This window comes from Mustela lutreola, chromosome Y (genome assembly GCF_030435805.1).
Source record: "Mustela lutreola isolate mMusLut2 chromosome Y, mMusLut2.pri, whole genome shotgun sequence".
In the NCBI taxonomy this organism is placed as follows: domain Eukaryota; kingdom Metazoa; phylum Chordata; class Mammalia; order Carnivora; family Mustelidae; genus Mustela; species Mustela lutreola.
Window position 1 is genome coordinate 436,595 of NC_081309.1, and position 19,551 is coordinate 456,145.

Genomic DNA, 19,551 nt, shown 5'->3' on the forward strand with positions numbered 1-19,551 from the left:
ACGCCTTCTGGTCTCCTTGTCGCCTAAGCTGGAGAGTAGCCTCATGCTCCCCCAGGCCAGTCTCTAGGATCCATCGTGTCGACAAGATGGAGGTGAAGTCCCAGGCATGCTGACGGTTGCAGTGGGGCTGCCAGTGGGGTTCCAGACCCGGAGGACCCCAGAATGTGCTGTGCTCACCCCACCCACTTTGCCTCGGATCCTCGATGGCTCACTCCTGCCGAGCTCCAAACGGGAGAGGAAAGGCCGGATGGTGATGCTAAAACCCCTCCCAAGTGTCTCCCATAATCAGGTGCTCTGCTTCCTTGACTGGGGAATGCCCCGCCTGCCCTGAAAAGAGGTGTTTAGGATTGGACCCATGCTTCAGGTAGCATGCCTCAGGTAGCAACGGCTTAAGCTGTTGGTCACATCATAAGGACATCGGGTCTCCTCCCAGGGCCTTAGGGTGCAAAGCAGGGGATGTGGCTCATGAACATCTCTCTGGAGTTCAGAGCAGCTTCAGGGCAAGCAGGTACGTGGCACAAGAGGGCTCAGCCCCTCCTGAAGAAGACCGCCAGCTTCAGGGGCTTAATGGCCAGAGCTGCTGGGAGACGGATGCTTGCTACAGGACTGCAGGACCCAGGGCAACGGTCTTTCATAAATGTGGCCTCGCAGGCAAGGGATGGGGTGCGCAGAATGCGTGTGTGCTTTCCAGTGTACATGTGTCTAGGCACAGGGGACCAGAAACAAGGAAGGTGCCCTTGAGACCGAGCCTCCCGTGATGTCTCCGTGCCAGGATGCTTACCTCTTGTCCTTTGGCCCCTGTCGTGTTCCTTCCCTAGCAGGGCAATGCCAGATGCCTGTCATTGCATGAATGTCTCCCTGGATTGGGAGTGGACGTGGAGATCATCCACATGATGGCTGAACAGATGGAAACCACAGTCCAAGGCAGTGGGGGTGCATATGAAATCCAGTCCACGGCAAACCCTTCGATTTCCGGCCGGGAACGGAATAGGCCGGTCGGTGCACACGCTTCCACGTGCACCTGTGTGTACATGGAAGGCAATGCCTCTGTACCCCTTCCCACACGGTGTCACATCCAGCTGCATACACGTGTACCTGTGGGCACACAAAGAAACCTTGGTCTGAACACACATGGGCATGTCAGCCCACGGCTGTACTGAACACTGCTGGCACCTCAGAGTGCAGCCAGCATGAACTCTGCACAGCTCGAACCCCCGCGATAACATTAGTCCGGCCGCCCTAGGAGTGGAGCCACGGCGCAGAGCCATGCATCCACCGCGGATTCAGGAGACGGAGCCGAAGAAGACCTGTGCGAGGGTACAGAAGAAGCCGTGGCTGGCGGGAAGAATCGGTATGGACCTGCTGGGTACACATAGAGGTTGAAGAACCGCCAGAGCAACCACAACCAGCACTTCCGTGTACAGGGCGCGGCATATGTGGCCCTTTGATGATTGAGATGACTGAGATGTGGTTGTAAGAAACCCGTCTGTTGCTGTAATGCTGGGGGAGACCGGCTTGCAATGGCTCCACACCAGTTGCCCCAAGCCTACCTTGTTGGCCCGAAGCCACACTTTGGGCATCCTCTATCCATGAGTGGGGGCCAGCACTGGGGACGTGCTGGCCCAGCCTGAAGTTCAGCTCGCGGCCTGACCTGTTCAGCTGCAGGGGAAGGCTAGAGAAGATGTGTTCTCCTCTGCAGGCCAGACAGGTTGGGAACGCCTTCCCCATGGCATTGAAGTTTCACCCGAAGGCAACGGAAGACACGCTGTCTCTGCAAGTGAAGGTACGGGCCTACGTGCTGTGTCACCTGGGAGCCGGCCTCAGCTTCTTGTCTCCGGCCTTCCATAGGGTGCACCCTGTAGCCTCCTGGCCCACAGACATAATGCCCAACTGCCCATCCACAGGGTTCGCCCAGACATCGTCTCAGGGGAGGGACATCCGGGTTCCCTTTGCCGTATGCCCTTGGCTGCACGAAAGGCACGCCTCCCTCCGTGCTCCATGCCAAACACACTGCGTGTCACTGGGTAAGTGTGTGTGCTGTGTCAGTGTGAGTGTGTGTGTGTGTGTCTGTGTGTGTTTGCACGCGCACGCGTCGGGCGCAACCAGCTGGGTCCCTTTCCCTGGTCACGTGAACAGTAGCTAGTCACAGAGGGGAAGGGGGCTTTTATTTCATGGGAAAGGAGGTTCTGGGACAGGCTTCTGCATCTTGCTTCCTGAAGCCTCGATCTTCCAGAGACCCTGTGGCCAGAGAGTGGGCAGAGAAACAGCGCCGGGAACACAAACACCGAGACGGACCGGGGAAGAGGGAGAGCAGAGCATGGGGAAAGGACAGGCAGATCGATGGATTGAGCCCTCTCGGTCCCCCTTGTCCTGAGCAGACAAGGACATGGCCTGGGGGAAACAGTGGCCGAACCACTGGCAGACAGTGCCCCAAACTGGCAGACAGCTCCCCCCCCACCCGCTGTCTCCTGGAATGGCACTGCTCTGCAATGCCTGGGCTGACAGTCCCCCGCACGCTAGACCAGGGTCCCCGGTGGTGCCTTCGCTGTCCTCAGTCTTCGAGGATTGCGTGGGGGAAGGGCCAGGGACAGTTTCTCCTTGACAGGCTACAAACACCGGGCGGAGAGCGTGCTAAAGGAGGCGACGGGATGGAGGGGAAGGAGTTGTGGGCACTGGGGCCTGGGGCTCCTTAGGTAGAGCCCGAGGCCATCCCGGAGGAGGCGCACTGGCTGCCTCCCTGGCCGCCTCCAGCAGGGGGTGAGGGGCAGGGCCTGTGGCGGCCACGCCCACCGCCTTGTGGCTCCTGGGGCCTGGGGTCCTGCCATTGTCCTGGGCGCGGATCAGGCCTCCTGGGCGCCAAGACCCGAAGCGTGCCGCCTCCACCTCTGCCCCGTGGGCTCCTGGCCGGAAGCCCTTGTGCGCATGCGTCCCAGACTCCGCTGGCTTCCGGGAGGAGACGGCGGACGTCCACCCTCCACCGTTCGCGGGGCCGCAGAGCTCCACTGCCCGGCCGCCTGCGGGAGCCGCGCGCTCACCCGCCCCTGCTCCGTTCCCCTGCAGCTGCCCCAGCCGGGCGCCACGTGGGACACGGGACTGCCCCCGAATCCTGACCAACTCAGTCGAGGGAGAGGTCCATCAGGACGCGGCTGTCCGTGGACATATAGCCCCACCCCCGCAAGAGAGGCGAAGGTGCTGCCGGGCCTAGGCGGTGGGATGGCGGCAGAGCCTGGGCAGCAAGAGGAAGGCCGTTGGGAGAGAGAGGGCGCCATCCTGGCGGTGGAGCTTGTGCTCGTCGGGGATGACCTAATGTTGGTGTGGCAACTTGTGGTGGTCGGCGTGGCGGAGGACCCCGGGGAGACTGAGGAGGAGGAGGACGATGACGACGAGGCTAGGGAGGTTGAGAGTGAGGCTGAGGAAGACGGGGAGGCTGAGGAGGGAGAGGAGACCGAGGAGGAGGACGACGAGTTGGAGGAGTCCGAGGAGTCCGAGGAGGAGGCTGAGGAGAACCGGCAGGAGGATGGGGAGGAAGAGGAGGCTGAGGAGACTGGTGCGTGGGAAGAAGCGGAGGAAGAAGGGGAGCTGGGGACTGAGGAGGGGGCGCCTGAGGAGGAGACGGAGGACGTGAAGCCCACAGAGGAGGCGGCTGAGGAGAAGGGGACAGAGGAGGGAGAGGAGCCAGAGAAGGAGGAAGAGGAGGCAGAGGAGAAGGCTAGAGAAGCTGAGGAGGTGACGGAAGAGGAAGAGGAGCTTGGGATGGAGAAAGACGTGGCAGAAGAGCAGGAGTGGCAGGAGGCTGAGGAGGAAGCCGAAGAGGCTGAGCAGGCCGAGGGTGGCAGGGACAAGGAGAGGGAGGTTGAGGATGTTGAGGAGGAGGAGGTGGTGGAGAAGAAAGAGATGGAGCCTGAGGGGGAAGAGAAGACTGAGGAAGAGGAGCAGGTGGAGGAGGTGGAGGAGCCTGAAAAGGCTGAGGAAGAGGAGGGCCAGGAGGAGGATGAGGAGGCTGTTGAGGATGAGGTTGCAGAGGTACCTGTGCAGGAGGAGGAGAAGGAAGACAGGAGGGAAGAGGCCTGGGAGGGGAGCCAGAAGGAGGGAGACGCGCAGGAGCTGCAGGAGAAGCGGGAAGGGGAAGAACAGCCAGAGGCACCGCCAGGTCCGCCCCCGTCCCCGCTCCAGGCTCTCGCGGCCCTGCAGTCAGAGCTGGAGCCCCTGCACAAAGACGCCAGCGGGGCCTGCTCTGGGCTCAAGCTCAGGTTGTGGCAGAGGCGGCGGCGTCACCTGGAACACCGAAGCGCCCTCATCCGGGGCATCCCTGGCTTCTGGGCCAAGGCTGTATCCTTGCTACCTTCATGGAGGGACCCCGATGTGGCCGGGCTAGTGCAGGAGACTCCTGTGGCAGGGGCCCCGGCTCACGCCTCCGTGATCGGGAGGGTTTCGAATTCCTGCTTCCGGGCGGGGGTGCCCGGTGGGGCCGCAGGTTGTCCTCGATGTGCCGGGGAGGGGGCCGTGGGTCCAGCTTTCTCTGCTAGCGCCCAGCAGGGAACCACCTGACTTAACGAATGCAGCGGGCCGTGCGGGGGCGCAGGGGGCCTTGACACAATCTGTGAGGAGGGAGTGGGTCCCAGTGGTAGGGACCCAAGGCTGCACTTGCTGTGCAGACTTGCTCCGTTGTTGTAGCTCTTTCTTCTCCAGCCCTGGGAGAGTCCTTGACCCGAAGCAGTTTGGGAACCACCCGCAGCTGTCAGCCATGCTCAGTGAGCAAGATGAAGGCATACTTGGCTCCATGACGGATTTGCAGGTCTGGCCCGGGAGATGGAGGCCGGCCTGGGGGATGGGAGAAGAGGGGATAACAGAAGCGATTTCTCCCCAAGGCCAGGGGGGCAAGGGTCTGCTGGACAGAGATTTCAACCCTCCTCCCCACTTTGCCGCCCGGCAGGTGGAGGAACTCGGGTCTCCCCGTGATCGCCGCAGGGTCCTGCTCTTCTTTCGCAAGAACTCCTACTTCCGCAATGAAGTCGTTGAGAAGGAGTATGTCCTCAGGGCTGCTGGTAAGGGGGCCTCTGCGTGGAGGGGGTGGCAGCAGGTGGAGGCGGCAGGGTTGCACCTGATGCATTAGGCGGCGCCTTCGCACGTACCCATCTTCCTGCAGGGTACGAGCCGTCTCATTCCACTCCCATCCAGTGGCACCCCTGTTATGAACGGGAGGCCCGTAGCCGCAGACACCACAACAGCAGCCTAAACTTCTTCAACTGGCTCTCTGACCACAGCTTTGCCGGGTCTAGCAGGATAGCTGAGGTGGGTCCCGGGGACAGACCGCGCACGTGAACCTGGCTGTGTTCCCCAGCCGACTGGGATGGGCCTCTGAGCCCCGCCCCGTTTCCCCTGCCAGATCGTCATGGACGACCTGTGGCCCAATCCCCTGCAGTACTACATGAGGAAGAAGGCCCCAGCCGAGGAACTGAGAGGAGTGCAGGTGAGAAGACCGGGGCGTGGGTGCAGAAAATGCTCCGTAGGCCTCCGTGGGACCTGGGTGTCCCAGATGAAGAAACGGCGGCTCAGCGGAACGCTCAAGAGGCGGTGACCCCGTGTGCAAAGGGCATCAGCATGAGTCAGGGAGTGCGGTGTCAAACTGGTTCTGCCTGGGAAGCTTGAGGCACGCGGGTCAGGCCACACCAACAAGCAGAGCTGGAGAAGCAGGCGCCTCAGCTTTGAGCACCGCCTCAGTGCCTCTTGCCATCCTTGGCACAGAGTTTGGGTTCCCTGGTGTGAAGGCTCATGCGTCACCCCGTTACCTTTCTGTGTTCATCGGTAGAGTTTTCCCAGCCATCTCCCAGGGCAATCTCCTGTGCCCACCGCAAACATCCAGAGAACACTGGCCAGCATGCACAGAGATATTTGCTACGTGGTTGGAGGACATGTCAGGCGATCGCCATCAAGGCCCGGGGAGAGGGGCAGGGCAGAATGACCTCCGATCCCCGAAGGGTCTTGAACCCTCTAGCAAACCTGTGTATGGCCCATAGAGGATACTCACCGGCCTCCTCATATGTGCCTGTGTGCCTGTGTGTCTGTGTATCCGTCTCTCCCAGGAACTTCAGCATGTTGAGGTGAATACGCAAGAGCCTTGCGCTTGACCGGAAAGAGTCCAGGACCTTTCAGAGGGAGCCGAATGATCAGCTTGGGCCCTCGAGCAGGGACCCACCTCGAGCCTGGTGTCGGGAAGAAACCCAGGGCCGACTGAGGCCTCCTGTGAATTTATTAAAATGTGGAAGAGCGATGTCAGCCGTGCTTACGTGTGTTACTGTGGGTACGCTCGCACACGGTCTTCTTCATGGAAAGGGGCAGGTGGGGTGCCGGAGCTCATGGGATTCCCGTCGATGCTTACCACGCTGCCTGGGCATCCTTATTCCGTGGAAGGGAATATGCATGCTTGCCCAGAGGTCTAGGTCACACAAGCTCTGGGACTGCATCCCAGCGTGGCGGAGGTCCTTCCCCCGGGGATGGTGGAGGTGGGCGGGGAGAGGAGATGAGCGAAAGGCCAGCTGACTGAAAGGGCTCATGTCTTCCCTGGGGAAATGACAGAGGACAAGGAAAGGGAAGGACGAGCCAGGGCCAGACATGTCCAGTGTCAAGTTTTGGTGGATGGCGAGGACCCTCTTCCAGAGATGCTCCCTGGTGGATGAGCTCAGACACAGCAAGGGTGGGACGGTAGTTTCATTAGTCTCTTGAACCCCAGAGCCAGTGCTCTCCTTTCTTCTAAACAGGCGTGCCCAGGCCCTTGCTGACACAGTCATCCTCAGCCCCAGATACAGCGGGAGCGAGTGGGGGCCAGGCCCTGTGGAGGGAACGTTGGAGAGGGGAAAGTGGGACGAGGGAAGGTAGGAAAGATGACACTGTCATTCTGGCCCACGTGGCTGGACGGAAGAATGAATGCCAGGGAGAGTGTGTGTCACACACACACACACACACACACACACACACACACACACACAGGGACACCATCGGTTTCAAACCGCCCTAAGCCTCAGAATATTTAGCCACTCACATACCCCGACGCATACACTCAGGAGCAAAGCCAACACCCCGCACCCAACACACGGTGGTTCGGTCACTCTCATGTCCTGACGTGCACACACTCCCTCACCCTCCCAGGCACCCAAAAGTCACACACTCACATGTCCAGAGACTAGCTCACGGATAGGCAACCCCACGCTGCCCCGTGATCCCCAGTTCGCGGCTTCCCTAGGATTTTGGATCCGTGTCCCCAGATGGTCCGTAGAGGAGAGGGCAGAGTATAGCTGAATGCGAGACCCAGGACCCCCACCCGTGTGCTGTCTGACCCATGCTGACCCTGAGGCTGATATGCCTCCTTCCCCAGGGTCTGAAGGAAAGTGCCCAATACCCTCTATCCAGTTAGACCACTAAAAGGGAAATGCCTCCAGAGGGCACACCTAGTCCTCACCAACACCCCATGCAGCATGCTCCCCTGGTTAAGGGCCAAGTGCACACAGGCTGCTCCGACCATGTAGGGAAGCGTCCATCTCCTGAGGTTTTAGCCTCGCTCCTCCCACTTTCAAATTCTTTGTGACTTTGGGACTAAAAGGCAAGTCTCTCGTTCGTAGCATAGACGTGGCCAGCTTTTCAAAACCTGCTCGTTCTGCTGTCGTCCACATCGTACTCCAGTGCCGTGAAGCCCCATTAGTGAGCAGCCCCATTACTGACACAGGGCAGTCCACAATTGCACTACTTGGTGACTGTGTACTCCCTGACTGTTTCCACCCTCTATTCCTCTGTGACTTCCTCACTCGCTGTCTCATATTTTCGGGAAACGTGACAGCTGCCCTCCTGGACACCACTGGATTTAGCTCTGCCCAGCCCATTTTTGGCTTTCCCACGATTGGGGGGCGGGTCCCTTCCTCACAGGCAATGTGTCCTCTGGGTCTATACGCCTTGCAAAGTATGAATTCAGCTGGAGGCCTACCCGTCCTTCCCACCCTGCCTAACCCTTCCTCGCAGCTCCCTGCCTGTCTCTCCCTCCCCATCCCAGCACACTCCTCTCCCACCTGCCCCTGTGCCTCTCTTCCCTTCTCTCCCTCCCTCCCATTCCGCCAGCTCTTCTTCTCCTCTGGGCTTCTCTCTCTCTCCTCCCAGGCTCCCTCTCATCCCCCTCCCGCTGTCACCACCAGAGCCTTCTCCCTCTCCAGGGCTTTGCTCCTTTTCCTGCAGTAATCCCAGGAGGAGCCTCCTCCAACGGCTTGGGCAGGAAGGCACATGCTGGTCAGTTTAGATTGTACCAGGAATTCCGCAGTCTGCGCAGTCTCAAGGACTGTCTCAGACATTTTTCCATCTCCCCATAGACAGCCATGCATTTTTCTCCCTGCAGGGGTGTTTGTTTGTGTTGAGAAGCAGATTGAGAGAGTGACACTTGTGGCGACCACACACACCCTGCACTTAACGCCAAGGGAGTTCCTCCTGCTTCTTTGCGGTCAAAATCCCTCCCCAGGACACACTGACCCGTTCCTTTTAAAGGAGGCCCTCCCATGATGCAACCACAAGGCTGATGGCCTTGCCGTCACTCAGGAGGCCTTCCTGACCCCTCAGGCGGCATGTGTCCTATGCCGCCCACCACAGTACCCCCGTCCCCCTTGGCTCTTGGACTCTATGAGGTGTGGTTCGGACCGGAAGGACGTGGTGAGTACCAGAGAAAGGGCACTTGTGCTGTCAGTGCTCACTTGTCCGTCCCCTCCACGGCTGGTACTCCACTCAGTGGCGGACACAGACTAAGGCAGAACTTGGAGCAGAGCTAGAGGAAAGACACAAGAGCCCTAGCAAGAAAGTCCGGTGATGAAGGAGAAAGCAAAGAGGAAAAGAGACACAGAGAAAAAGGGAAAGGAGTCGGGCAGAGGAAAGCACAGTGGGAGAGTTTGGCCACTGGCTTGGTCAGACAGTGTGCAGAGTTTCTCTTTGGATTAAAAGTCTGGCCCATTAGCATGCTGCCCAGTCTGATCCCGGACCTCCCCTGAAGCTGCTTTGCGGCTCTGTGGGCACCCAGGTGGCCAGGGTCCTTGGCTCTTTTCGCTAATTTAATTCAGGGAAAGTATTTTGTGTGCGGTGTCCTTCTTTAAGGAAAGCCGGGTGGGAGGTGGTGGGCTCGGGAGGCAGATGGTCCCAGCACCCAGCACCTTGGTGGTAGGCTCCTATTCCCTCCACCACTGGGCAGGTCAAGGGGAAAACCACAGGACAGTGATGCGGCTCAGTTGGATCACCAGCTGATGCCCCCAGGGCTTTTCCCACATTCTGCTGAGAAGGTGTGCGGGAGGCGTTCGGGGCAGACACGGGATTCAGCTGCTGGATTTCAATTGCGGGTGACAGGCGAGGGGTCCTGGACGGACTGATGAGAAAGGGGCGAGTGGCCCTGTGATAACCGGGGCACTTGTGGGGAAGGCCTGAGATGTATCTCCGAAAAAAACAAGAGGGGTTGAGAGGCTCGGAAGCCACCCTGGTGGCGGGCAAGGGCAGGCTCCCTGGCTGGCTCTGGGGCCTGCCAGGGACAAGCCCCCTGCCCCATAGCTGGTTAGACCTCGGAGCAACCAGCGTTCTGCGCAGGGATCGGAGCCTGTATCCCTCCCAGGCCGCATGCGTGACTACCCGCGAGCACGCTGTGTCCGCTATCTCAGCCCCGGATACACGGAGGCCCTGTGCACATGCGTGCCCCAGACCCGCGCACTCGGATAAGAGGCAGCTGCCCACCCTGGTTCCCGGGTGTCCGAGCTAAACCTGCGGGGGCCACATTCATCGCCTGCCCTCCGCAGCTGCCCAGGCTCAGGGCCACGGCCACATGGAGAGGGAGTCGTGGTCCTGGGAAGGCGGGGCTGCCTCAGAATCCGGGACCATCTTGGTCCCAGATGGGGGCGGTGTGGAGACGGGGGGCCCTCAGGGAGACCGGCTCCCGCGGGCACGCGGAGGTAGTGGTCGCGGCTGTGCATGAAGCTGAGGCCCAGCAGGGCCGAGAGGAGGCTGTGGGGGCCAGGAGTTGGTGCTGTTGGTGGAGGATATCGTGGTGGATGAGGGGGTCCGGCGGGGGAAGACGAGGATGTGCTGGCGGTGGAAGACGTGGAGGTGCTGGCAGTTGAAGACGAGCAGGTGCTGGCCGTGGAAGACGAGGAGTTGCTGGCTGTGGAATGCGAGGAGGTGCTGGCGGTGGAAGACGAGAAGGTGCTGGCGGTGGAAGACGAGGAGGTGGCGCAAGCAGAGCAGGTCCAGAAGCCGAAGGAGCTGTCGCAGGCAGAGCCAGTGCCGCGGCCCGACACAGCCGGGGCCGCCCTTGCCGCGCTGCAGGTGGTTCAGGAAGCGCTCCGCTCTGTGGATGTCCAAGCCACCAGGGCCTACCTGCGGCTCAAGCGCAGGATGAATCAGAAGCGGAGTGGTCACCTGGCTCGAAGGAGGGCCATCATCCAGGGCATCCCTGGCTTCTGGGCACGCGCGGTATCCTTCCTTCATCGCGCCGGCTGGGTTTTGGCTCCTGTGGACCACAGTGGGAGCAGGGCAGAAGGGAGCAGTGCCTGAGCCAGGGGCAGGAGTGCTGAGAAGGGCCCCGCTCCCCCATCCATGGGCCCCACCCCTCCAGGAGTGGGCACCTGCCAGCAGTAGTCCCCACTGCCAGCAGTGGGCGAACCCCAGAGAGTGGGCACAACCTTCTACTGCACAGCCTAGGTGCCGGGGTGTAGTAGAGGGTGGTCCCGGAGGACGAGGGTGCGGGCATGGGCGTTGGTGGGAAAGGCAGGGTTGAGACCTGTGGAGTCTTCTCTGAGTAGACGCTCCGGGCCAGTGCTTTGTTGCTGTGCATCCCACAGGCCTTGGCGGTACGGAACCCGTGTCAACACTCTCGACTCCTAGTGATGCCCAGTCCCACATGGCTCAGAGCACATTTGGAAGGAAAGGATTTGGGGGTAAACGGGGCAGATGGAGAGGCTGCCCGCCTCATTCCGTGTCCATCAAACCGTGTATCGTTGCCTTGTTCCCGGGAGACCAAGGGTTCTGTGCTGCGCTTGCACTCATTGAGAGTCAGTCAGCAGGCTGCCTGATTTCAGCGGGCCCCGGGACCCTGGACACGGTGCCCGGGTGCTACCAACTCTGTCTCCACAGGCCCTCCTGAAGCCGGCTGAGGCCCCTGGCCCAGGTACTCCCAGACACGTTTCCTCCCTCCCTGCCTTTCCCTCTCCATGTCCCCCACCCGCGCTCGCTCGCTCGCTCTCTCTCTCTCTCTCTCTCTCAACCCTCCCAGCCCTCCGTCTACGTCTGTCGTCAGGGTTTGGGTGTCTCTGTCTCTCTGTCTCCTTCCTCCCGCTGTACCCCTTTCCTCCCTTTGTGGCTGACTCTGCCAGGCCCTTGCTCGAGACCCTGGGTGTGCAGCCATGCTGCAAGCGAGCGGAGCAGCCCCCTTGTGGGCACAGAAGGTCCCTCAAGGGCCCAGGGCCTCGGGTGAGCACACAAGCAAACGGGGCCGTGAGGGGGACCGAGACCATCCAAACATCCAGAGTGGTGACTGACTGCCTCCTGGCCCAGCCGAGCACGGGCACAGGCCAGAGAGGACGTAGGCAGGGAGAGCGGACGGGCTCTTGACCTTGCCCTCCTGGGCCCCGGGAGCCTCAGCCCTGTTGATCCTCCAAGCCCTGCGATGCCCCAGGGCAGAGCATGGGTGACGAAAGGGCAAGCGCTGGGGAGGTTGGGACGGGGCAGTGCCTGCTGTTTCTGCACAGGCCGCCTTCCGTCCCCGGCTCTCAGTCGGGAAGGGCCGGGGCGTTCCTGGTTCTCTTCCCGGCGCCCTTGACGTCGAGGCTCCTTGACCCAAGGCAGATCCTGAATCACCCCCAGTTATCAGCTGTGATAGGTGACCAGGACACAGACATGCTACACAGCTACATGACCAATTTAGAGGTTAGCCGTGGAGCCTGAGGCCAGCGGTGGTGCCTTGGGAGTGGGGGTTGAGCTGGAGTGGGTGCGTTTGAGTTGCTGAGAGTTGCGGTCAGTCAGTCACGCAGAACAGCTAGGGTCAACGACCCCTCCCCCTCCCCCTTCTCTTGCTTTCCTGCGGCAGGTGGAGGAACTGGGTCGTCCCAAGTACCGCTGCAGGTGGATGTTTTACTTTGGGAGCAACCCCTACTTCCAGAACGACGTGATCGTTAAGGAGTATCACCTGAGCATCGGCGTTAGGTGTGGGCTTGAGGTGCAGAGGAGCTGGCGGAGGGCTTCCCGGCATGAGGGCCCGGGGGTGGAAAGGGAAGAGTGTGGGGTCCTCGGGGCAGTGCAGGGATTTGGCACAGGAAGGGGGACAGGTCGTCGGTTGAGAGCGAGAACTGGCGTGGGTCCTAGGCCTCGGAGAGCCTCCCTTAAGTTTCCTCGTCCCGCAGGATATCGGGAGACTCGTTGCACTCCAGTCCAGTGGTTCTGGGATTATGAACGTGGTGCTGCCAGCCGCAGGCGAGACCCCAGCGGCCTGAACTTCTTCAACTGGTTGTGTGACCCCAGCTGCCCAGGGTCCAACAGGATCGCCGGGGTGAGGCCCCTCCGCCTTCGTCAGCAGCGCAGATGCTGGAGTCCCGACTGCTGGGGAACGGGGTCGGGGGCCCCGTGCTCAGCTCACCTTTTGTCCCCTACCAGATCATCATCGAGGACCTGTGGCCCACTCCCTTCCAGTACTACCCGAGGCAGGAAGGCGGCGCCTGGGAATGAGCTGAGAGGACGACCTGTCGGTGAGGAGCCAGGAGGGCTGGGTCCAGAGCCCTGTGGGCAGGGGTGCCAGGGGACAGTCAATTTAGTGGCGGGGAAACTGAGGCTCAGAGGAGCTTGGACCCATGGAGCAGGGGGCAGGGTGGGAAGTGAGCCTGCGGGAACTCAGAGCGCACACACAGGGCCGAGGATGGGTCTAGTCCAGCAGGTTCATGCCTGCCATGCTGTCCTTCGGAAAACCCCTGGCCAATCCGGACAAGCAAGGCTCCCCCAGCCCATTTTCCTGAAGTGTCTCCCATGGCTGTCGGCCTCTCTCTCGGTCCTGCTGCCGCTCGTTCGGTTGGTGATGGCCTGCCTGTCTTTGGGAGTCGGGCTCCTTGTCCCAGCCCACTCTTGGACCACGACTCCCTGACGGCCGTCCACATGCCTGAGCACCGCGTGTCCTCCCACATCGTTCACATGTCCTTGGGAATGGTCCCAGGCCATCCCAAGCAGGGTCACGGTGCCCTGGCTGTGGAGGAACTGGGATCCCACGAGTACAAGGCATGCTCACAACATCACGTTCCCTATCCCTGGCATCATACATTTTCACAAATAGCTAAGACTTTTGTGTGTATTTTCATGTTTCTGTGTTTGTGTGTGTGTGCGTGTGTGTGTGTGTGTCTGTGTGTGTGTGTCAAGGCATGGCAGCCGTGTGGAAGTGGACATCACAGAGCATCCGCGTTGCACCACCAAGAAGAATCTGATGAGGCCTCCACCGTTGAGAGACCTGCATGGGCTCTTCTCCGTGGTGCTCAGCCTGCACGGGACAGCAAAAGGGACAAGGAGCAGCAGGGGCAGCGCTAGAGAGGATCCTGCCCCTAGCTGCAGGGTCAGGGAGAAGGGCCATAAACAAGTTACAAAGCACCTTGTGTCCATGTGTGGTTTTATATTGGGGGCACAGGAAATGGCAAGGAGGCAAGAAGCCTGGTGGGACCCTCCAACCCCCATCCTGTTGGATTCCATGGGTGGGGTGATGGAGAGCAAGGGGCCAGGGCACAGCCGTTCTTGGCCTGCGGACAGAACCCCACCCTTCCAAGCAGGATCTGGCAGAGGAAGGGAAGAGGCGGGGCTCTCTTGGGAAGTCTTGTTCTGTAGAGCGGGGCACACAGGAGGGGTAAGGTGCTCCCGAGTGGGGCCCTGGGGTCCCCTGGGCTCCTCGTACCACCGTATTCACATGGCTCGGAGAGCTTTTTCTGTTGCCCTTCAACCTGGAACTGTGCCCTGCATTGCTGAGTTGCAATGCCATGCATCTTCTTGGTCAGCTCCAGCGCAAAACCAAGGGTCGTGGGAGGAGCAAAGATGAGGCGGTCGCTCACAGTCCCTCCCTGTGGCAACAGATCCTCCTGCAGTGCAGGGGACAGTTCCATGGATGTGTGAGGGAACGCAGGTGTGCTCCATGGGATGGCGGACATCCTGAGTGTTTATGTGTGAGGGAGCCGCTGAGGGCAGGTCCGCGCCTGCACACGGACGTGTGTGTGTGTGAGTGTGTGTGTGAAGGGGCAATGGGGAATGGCCCTATGCCCTCGACCATGTGTATGCATTGTGTGCCTCCCCTCAGTAAACAATCTGTAGTGCATGTGTGTGTGTCTGTGTCTCTCTGGGGCCTCCTTTGTACAAGGGCTGGACAGCTATGGTGTGTGTTTTGGGTGTATGTTTCCATGCGCCGTTCTGTGTCCAGTGTTTGGGCTGAGGGTACATGAGTCCGTGACAGAGATAGGATGTGTGCTGGGAATGAGTGTGGGTTTGCATGGGCTTTTATGTGCGTGCGTGCACGTGTGGGTGTGCTTGAGCGGTTGAGTGTGCATTTCAATGTCAGGGAGGTCGTGTGTTTTCCTCGCATGTGTCTGCATCCTCAGGGAGTGTGCGTTGGAGTATGTGTTTTAGACAGGTGAGAATGTCTGTGTGTCCAATTCTGTGGATGTTTATGGATTGCAGGGCACCAGGGGCAGACTTCTTTTTTGAGCAGGGTCAACTGTGTACGCCTATGCCGGAGACCTTGGATGTGTTGTCGTGTGTGCGTGTGCTTGCAAGCATAGCTGTGTGTGGGGGAGGGCAGGGATGCATGCCTGCGTGTGCTCCGTGTGTGTGTTTTGTGTATGAGCGTAGAGCTCGTTGTGATTGTATAATTGTGTCAGTGTGTGTGTGTGTGTGTGTGTGTGTGTGTATGAGAGATTGAGAGAGTGGCTACGTGTGTGTTCTTTATGACACAGATGATGGGTTTTGTTTACATGCTTCTGTACCCTTAGGGCTATGAGCGTTTGTGCATGCGCCGATGTGTCACGTTATTATGCCTGTGGGCTCGAGGCCATAGAGGTGGTGGGGAATGCATGTTAGTGTTTTTGGGCACACACGTGTATGATTTTTATGGTGAGGCCAAATGCGTATGCCTGTGCCAGAGACCTTGTGGCAACTGGGTGTGTCCCGAGTGTTTTTGCAAGCGCCTATGTGTCTCCATGCAAGGGATGGTGTGCAGGCCTCAGATCCATATGCACGAGTGTGCATGTAGTGTGTACAGTGGGGTCGCAAACCGCTCGCCTGTCTGCGTGTGTGTGTGTGTGTGTGTGTGTGTGTGTGTGCAGGCTTCTATACACGTGCGTTCTTTGAGGATGCAGAACAAGGGATTTGCTTACATTCTGCCCTTTCCTCAAGGGTAAGTTTGTGTGAGTGTGCATGCTCCGATGTGCTGGGGTCAGTTGTGTATGCCTGTCTGCCAGAGGCTTTGGATGTGGTCTCTTGTGTGTGTGTGACTACGAGTGTCCCAGGTCACACCTGGGAACGTCCTTTTGAGTTGGGAACAAATGTCTATGCCTGTGCCAGAGACGTTCTGTGAGAGCTCTATGGTGTGTGTGTGTGTGTGTGTGTGTGTGCTTACGAGCACCTCTGTGCCTGCATGCATGTCTGGTGTACATGCCAGAGTTGCAGAGATACATGTGTGTATTTAGTGTGTTCGGTGTTTTTGCGTGAGCACGTGTGTATGTGTGTGTCTGTGTGTTTGAAAGGAGCCCGATGGGTGTGTTTGTATTTTCACTCCGTGTGTGTGTGTGTGTGTGTGTGCGCGTATGTGTGCAGCCGTGTGTGTGTCTGTGTGTACATGTGCCATCTCCTTTCTTTTGTTTCAGGGGCCAGGTGTGGGTATGCAGAGCCCCCTTCTGAGTGCCTGAGTGCCCCTGTGTCCGTGTGTGTGTGTCTGCATATCTGTCCCACCCAGGGAGGTTCACGCTGCTGAGATGCATATGAGGAAGCATCGCCCTTGACCAGAAGCCGTGAAAACTTCCCACGGAGCCTGGTGCCGGGGTGAAAGACAAGCTCGACTGAGGCCCCCGAGGAAAACCACTGAAATGTAGAAGACCGATGTCACCCGTGTTCCTGTATGTTCCTGTGTGGAGGCTCACGAATGAGCTCCTTCTCAGAAAGGAGCAGGTGGTGTGCCTGAGCTCCTGGTGTAAGGTTGGTGCTTACGATGCTGCCTTGGAATCCCCATTCCGAGGAAGGGATGGGCCCTCATGCTTGCCCAGAGGTCTAGGACACATAAGCTCTGGGACGGCATCCCAGCGGGGGGAGGTCCTTCCCGTGCCGATGGTGGTGCTGGGCAGCGGGAGTTGATGAACAAAAGGCCAGCTATCAGGTCTCATGTCTTCCCTGGGGTAAAGACAGAGTGCAAGGCTAGGGAAGGATGAGCCAGCGCCAAACATGGCCAGTGTCTGGGTTTGGGGGATGGCGATGCCAGTCCTCCAGAGGGCTCCCTGGGGATGTCCTCAAGCACATCCACTGCACACAGCAGGGCTGGGCCTGCAGTTCATTGTCCCTTGCACCCCAGTGCCCGTGCTCGCTACCAGTCTGGCAAGGGGCCTGCCTCTTGCTGACATGGTCATCCTCTCCGGCACAGAAACAATGCTGTGGAGGGAGTGGAGGCCAGGCCTGTGCCGTCACGTCTCTGATGTCGCATCCCTGCCTGGCCCATATCAGCGTAGCTGGGGCTGCATAATGACCTTTGGCCCTGGTGAGTCTCTGCTTTGCCACAGATGCGGGGCCGTTGGCCCGACTTGGATTTGTATGAATTTCTATCGCGGAGACAATCTGCCTGGGCCCTGGGCCCCGTGTTCTTCAACGTGGAGTGAGATGAGGCCGGGGCTGTCTCAGTAGTCTTCGAGGAGTCCTTGGCTGCCAGCGCCGTAAGCCATGTGTTGACGCATCCTTGGGAACAGAGGAACAGCCCCGCTCTTACTGCCGGCCAGCGAGGGGGAGGGATCTCCGGGGCCACGCCTAGGTCTTCAGGTCACTCATCACTCTCACTCGTCCCACTTTCAAATGCTCTGTGGCTACGGGACGAAAAGGTCAGTCTCTCGCACGGAGCGTAGGCAGGGGAAGCTTTTTAAAAGCTGCCCGTTGTGCTGTCGTCTACATGTCCTAGATGGCTGTGAAGACTCCTTACTGACCGGGGCCGCCTCGCGCCCACGATTGCTAGACCCGGTTCCTGTGTAAGCCCCTGTCTGTTTCCACCCTCTCCTCCGCCGCCGTGACTTTCTCTGTGGCTGTCTGACCGGTGTTTTCAGGGAACACGATTGCTGACCTCTTTGACACCACTGGATGGAGCTCTGCTCAGCGGACCGTTGGCTTCCGCAATCGGGTGTGTGTTGGGGGGGTCCCTTCTGCATAGGCGGTATGACTTTCGGGCCAGTACGCCTTGCACCCTCTGTACGACCAAAGCCTCCCTCTGTGCCTCCGGCCTTCCTCGCTCCGTCGCTGTGTTTCCATCCCCACACCTGCACACTCGTGTCTGTCCTGAACTCTGTCCGTCAATCCCATCGCCCCCCTCGCTCCCCAGCTCTTCTTCTCCCCCTGGGCTATGGTGCTCTCCTCCCAGGCTCCCTGGCTTCCCCCTCTCTCTGTCACCACCGCAGCCTCCCCCGTCTGCAAGGCTGTGCTGTTTCGAGGGCACTTCTGCCTCTGGACCCTCAGGCCCCTCCTCTAGGTCAGTTTGGATTGCACCAGTCACACCAACGCCGGGACCTTTTCAGGGACAGTCTCAGATAATTTGCCTGCTCGCCACAGGCGGCCATGCCTTTTTCTCACTGCAGGCGTCCCTCTCTGCACTGAGAGCTAACGTGGGCAACGGAGACACTTGGGCCCACCATGCAGCCTGCCCTTCATCTCAAGGAAGCTCCTCCTGCTTCTTTCGGCTCCAAAACCCCCAGGACACACCCACCCATCCTTGGTATGTGAGGCCCTCCCATGAGGCAAGGGCAAGGCTGGCAGCCTTGCCATGCCCCGCGGGGACTTCCTCACACCTCCGGTGGCTGGCGTCCTATGTGGCCCATGATCGCCCCCTGGCGTGCACCTGCATGAGGGGTGGTTCGGACACGAAGGACGTGCTGAGAAAGGACACATGTGCTGTCAATGCGCACCTGGTGGGTGCGCCATGCCCTCCCCGGCTGGTACTCCACTCAGCGATGGACCCAGACAAAGGGAGCACTCGGAGCAAAGTTGCAAGGAAGACCCCGAGTGCCCTTGGATGAAGGTCTGGCGGCGACGGATGAGAACGCAAAGAGGCAAAGAGACACAGACGGGAAAGGGAAAGAGGTCGGGCAGAGGAAAGTCCAGCGGGAAAGGGTTTTCGAAGCGGCAGGCTCCCAGAAAGATGCAGTTGGTCCTCGGACTTAAAGTCTGGCCCGTTAGCATGCCTCCCAGTGCCAGTGGGGGATCTGGCTGGGGCCGGCTTAGAAGCTCTGTGTGCACCCTGGTGGCCAGGGACTGTGGCTCTTGGGGCCAGGGTCCTCCTGGCCCTCTTGATCCCAGCGTCCTGGGATCGAGTCCCACATCGGGCTCCTTGCTCAGCAGGGAGCCTGCTTCTCCCTCTGCCTCTGCCTGCCTCTCTGCCTGCCTGTGCTCTCTCCCCCCCCCTCTGATGAATAAATAAAATCTTTAAAAAAAAAATTGCAGAGAAAAAAAAAAATTAAGGGCCAGGACATTGTGTGCAGATTCCTTCTCTGAAGGAAAGCTGGGTGGAACGGGGTGGTGCTGGGGTGTGGAGGGGGGTGGTCCCTGCACGCAGCAGCTTGGTGGTAGGCTCCTGGCTCCCTCCACCGCTGGATTGTTCCAGGGCAAAAGCCCGACAACAGTGACGCGGCACCGTTGGAGCACCAGCCGATGCCCCCAGGGCTTTCCCCGGGTTCCGCTAAGAAGCAGCGTGGGAGGCTTTCGGGCTGCGGGGAGACACTGGATTCAGCCGCTGGATTTCAAATGCTAGCGAGAGGCGAGGGGTCCCAGAGGGACGGATGTGAAAGGGAAGAGCGGGACTGTGACACGAGGGCACCGTCGGGAAGGCCTACGAGGTGTCTGTGTAGAAACGTTAGGGGTTGGGAGGCACGGAGGGCACCGCGGGGGAGCGTCGCGGGCGGCCTTCCTGGCTAGCTCTGGCGCCTGCAAGGGCCCAGGAGGGTGGTGGCCACGCCCACGGCCCTATCCCGGGCGAGACCCCGGAGCACCCCCATCCTCTTGGGGCTCCGAGTCTCTATCGCTCCCAGGACGCATGTGTGACTCCTCCCGGCACACCGCGCCGCGCGCCGCTTGGTGGCGTCAGCCACCGCCCCGGGTCCCTGTGCGCATGCGTGCCCAGGCCCGCGCACTCAGACAGGCGGCTGCTGCCCACCGCCGACGCCGGGCGCGGACCTGAGCCTGCGGTTCCCGCCTCTATCGCCTGCCCTCCGCAGCTGCCTGGTTGAGGGGCAGGGCCACATGGAGAGGGAGTCTGGGTCCGGGGAAGGCGGAGCTGCCCCAGAATCCGGG

At 60.0% G+C, this 19,551-nt stretch overlaps 2 protein-coding genes across 2 annotated transcripts; both read left to right on the forward strand.

Moving 5' to 3' along the window:
- Positions 1–3,213: 3,213 nt before the first annotated feature.
- Positions 3,214–6,255, forward strand: LOC131822510 (testis-specific Y-encoded protein 1-like). Its single transcript, XM_059158821.1, has 6 exons — positions 3,214–4,329; positions 4,718–4,795; positions 4,934–5,045; positions 5,147–5,292; positions 5,387–5,470; positions 6,084–6,255. Exons 1-6 carry the CDS (start codon positions 3,214–3,216, stop codon positions 6,126–6,128), a joined length of 1,581 nt encoding a protein of 526 aa, XP_059014804.1. The 3' UTR covers positions 6,129–6,255.
- A 2,345-nt stretch (positions 6,256–8,600) lies between these two features.
- On the forward strand, positions 8,601–12,726 carry LOC131822512 (testis-specific Y-encoded protein 1-like). The gene is made up of 7 exons (XM_059158822.1): positions 8,601–8,685; positions 9,807–9,959; positions 10,226–10,479; positions 11,851–11,931; positions 12,092–12,202; positions 12,389–12,550; positions 12,655–12,726. Exons 1-7 carry the CDS (start codon positions 8,601–8,603, stop codon positions 12,724–12,726), a joined length of 918 nt encoding a protein of 305 aa, XP_059014805.1.
- Positions 12,727–19,551: the final 6,825 nt, after the last annotated feature.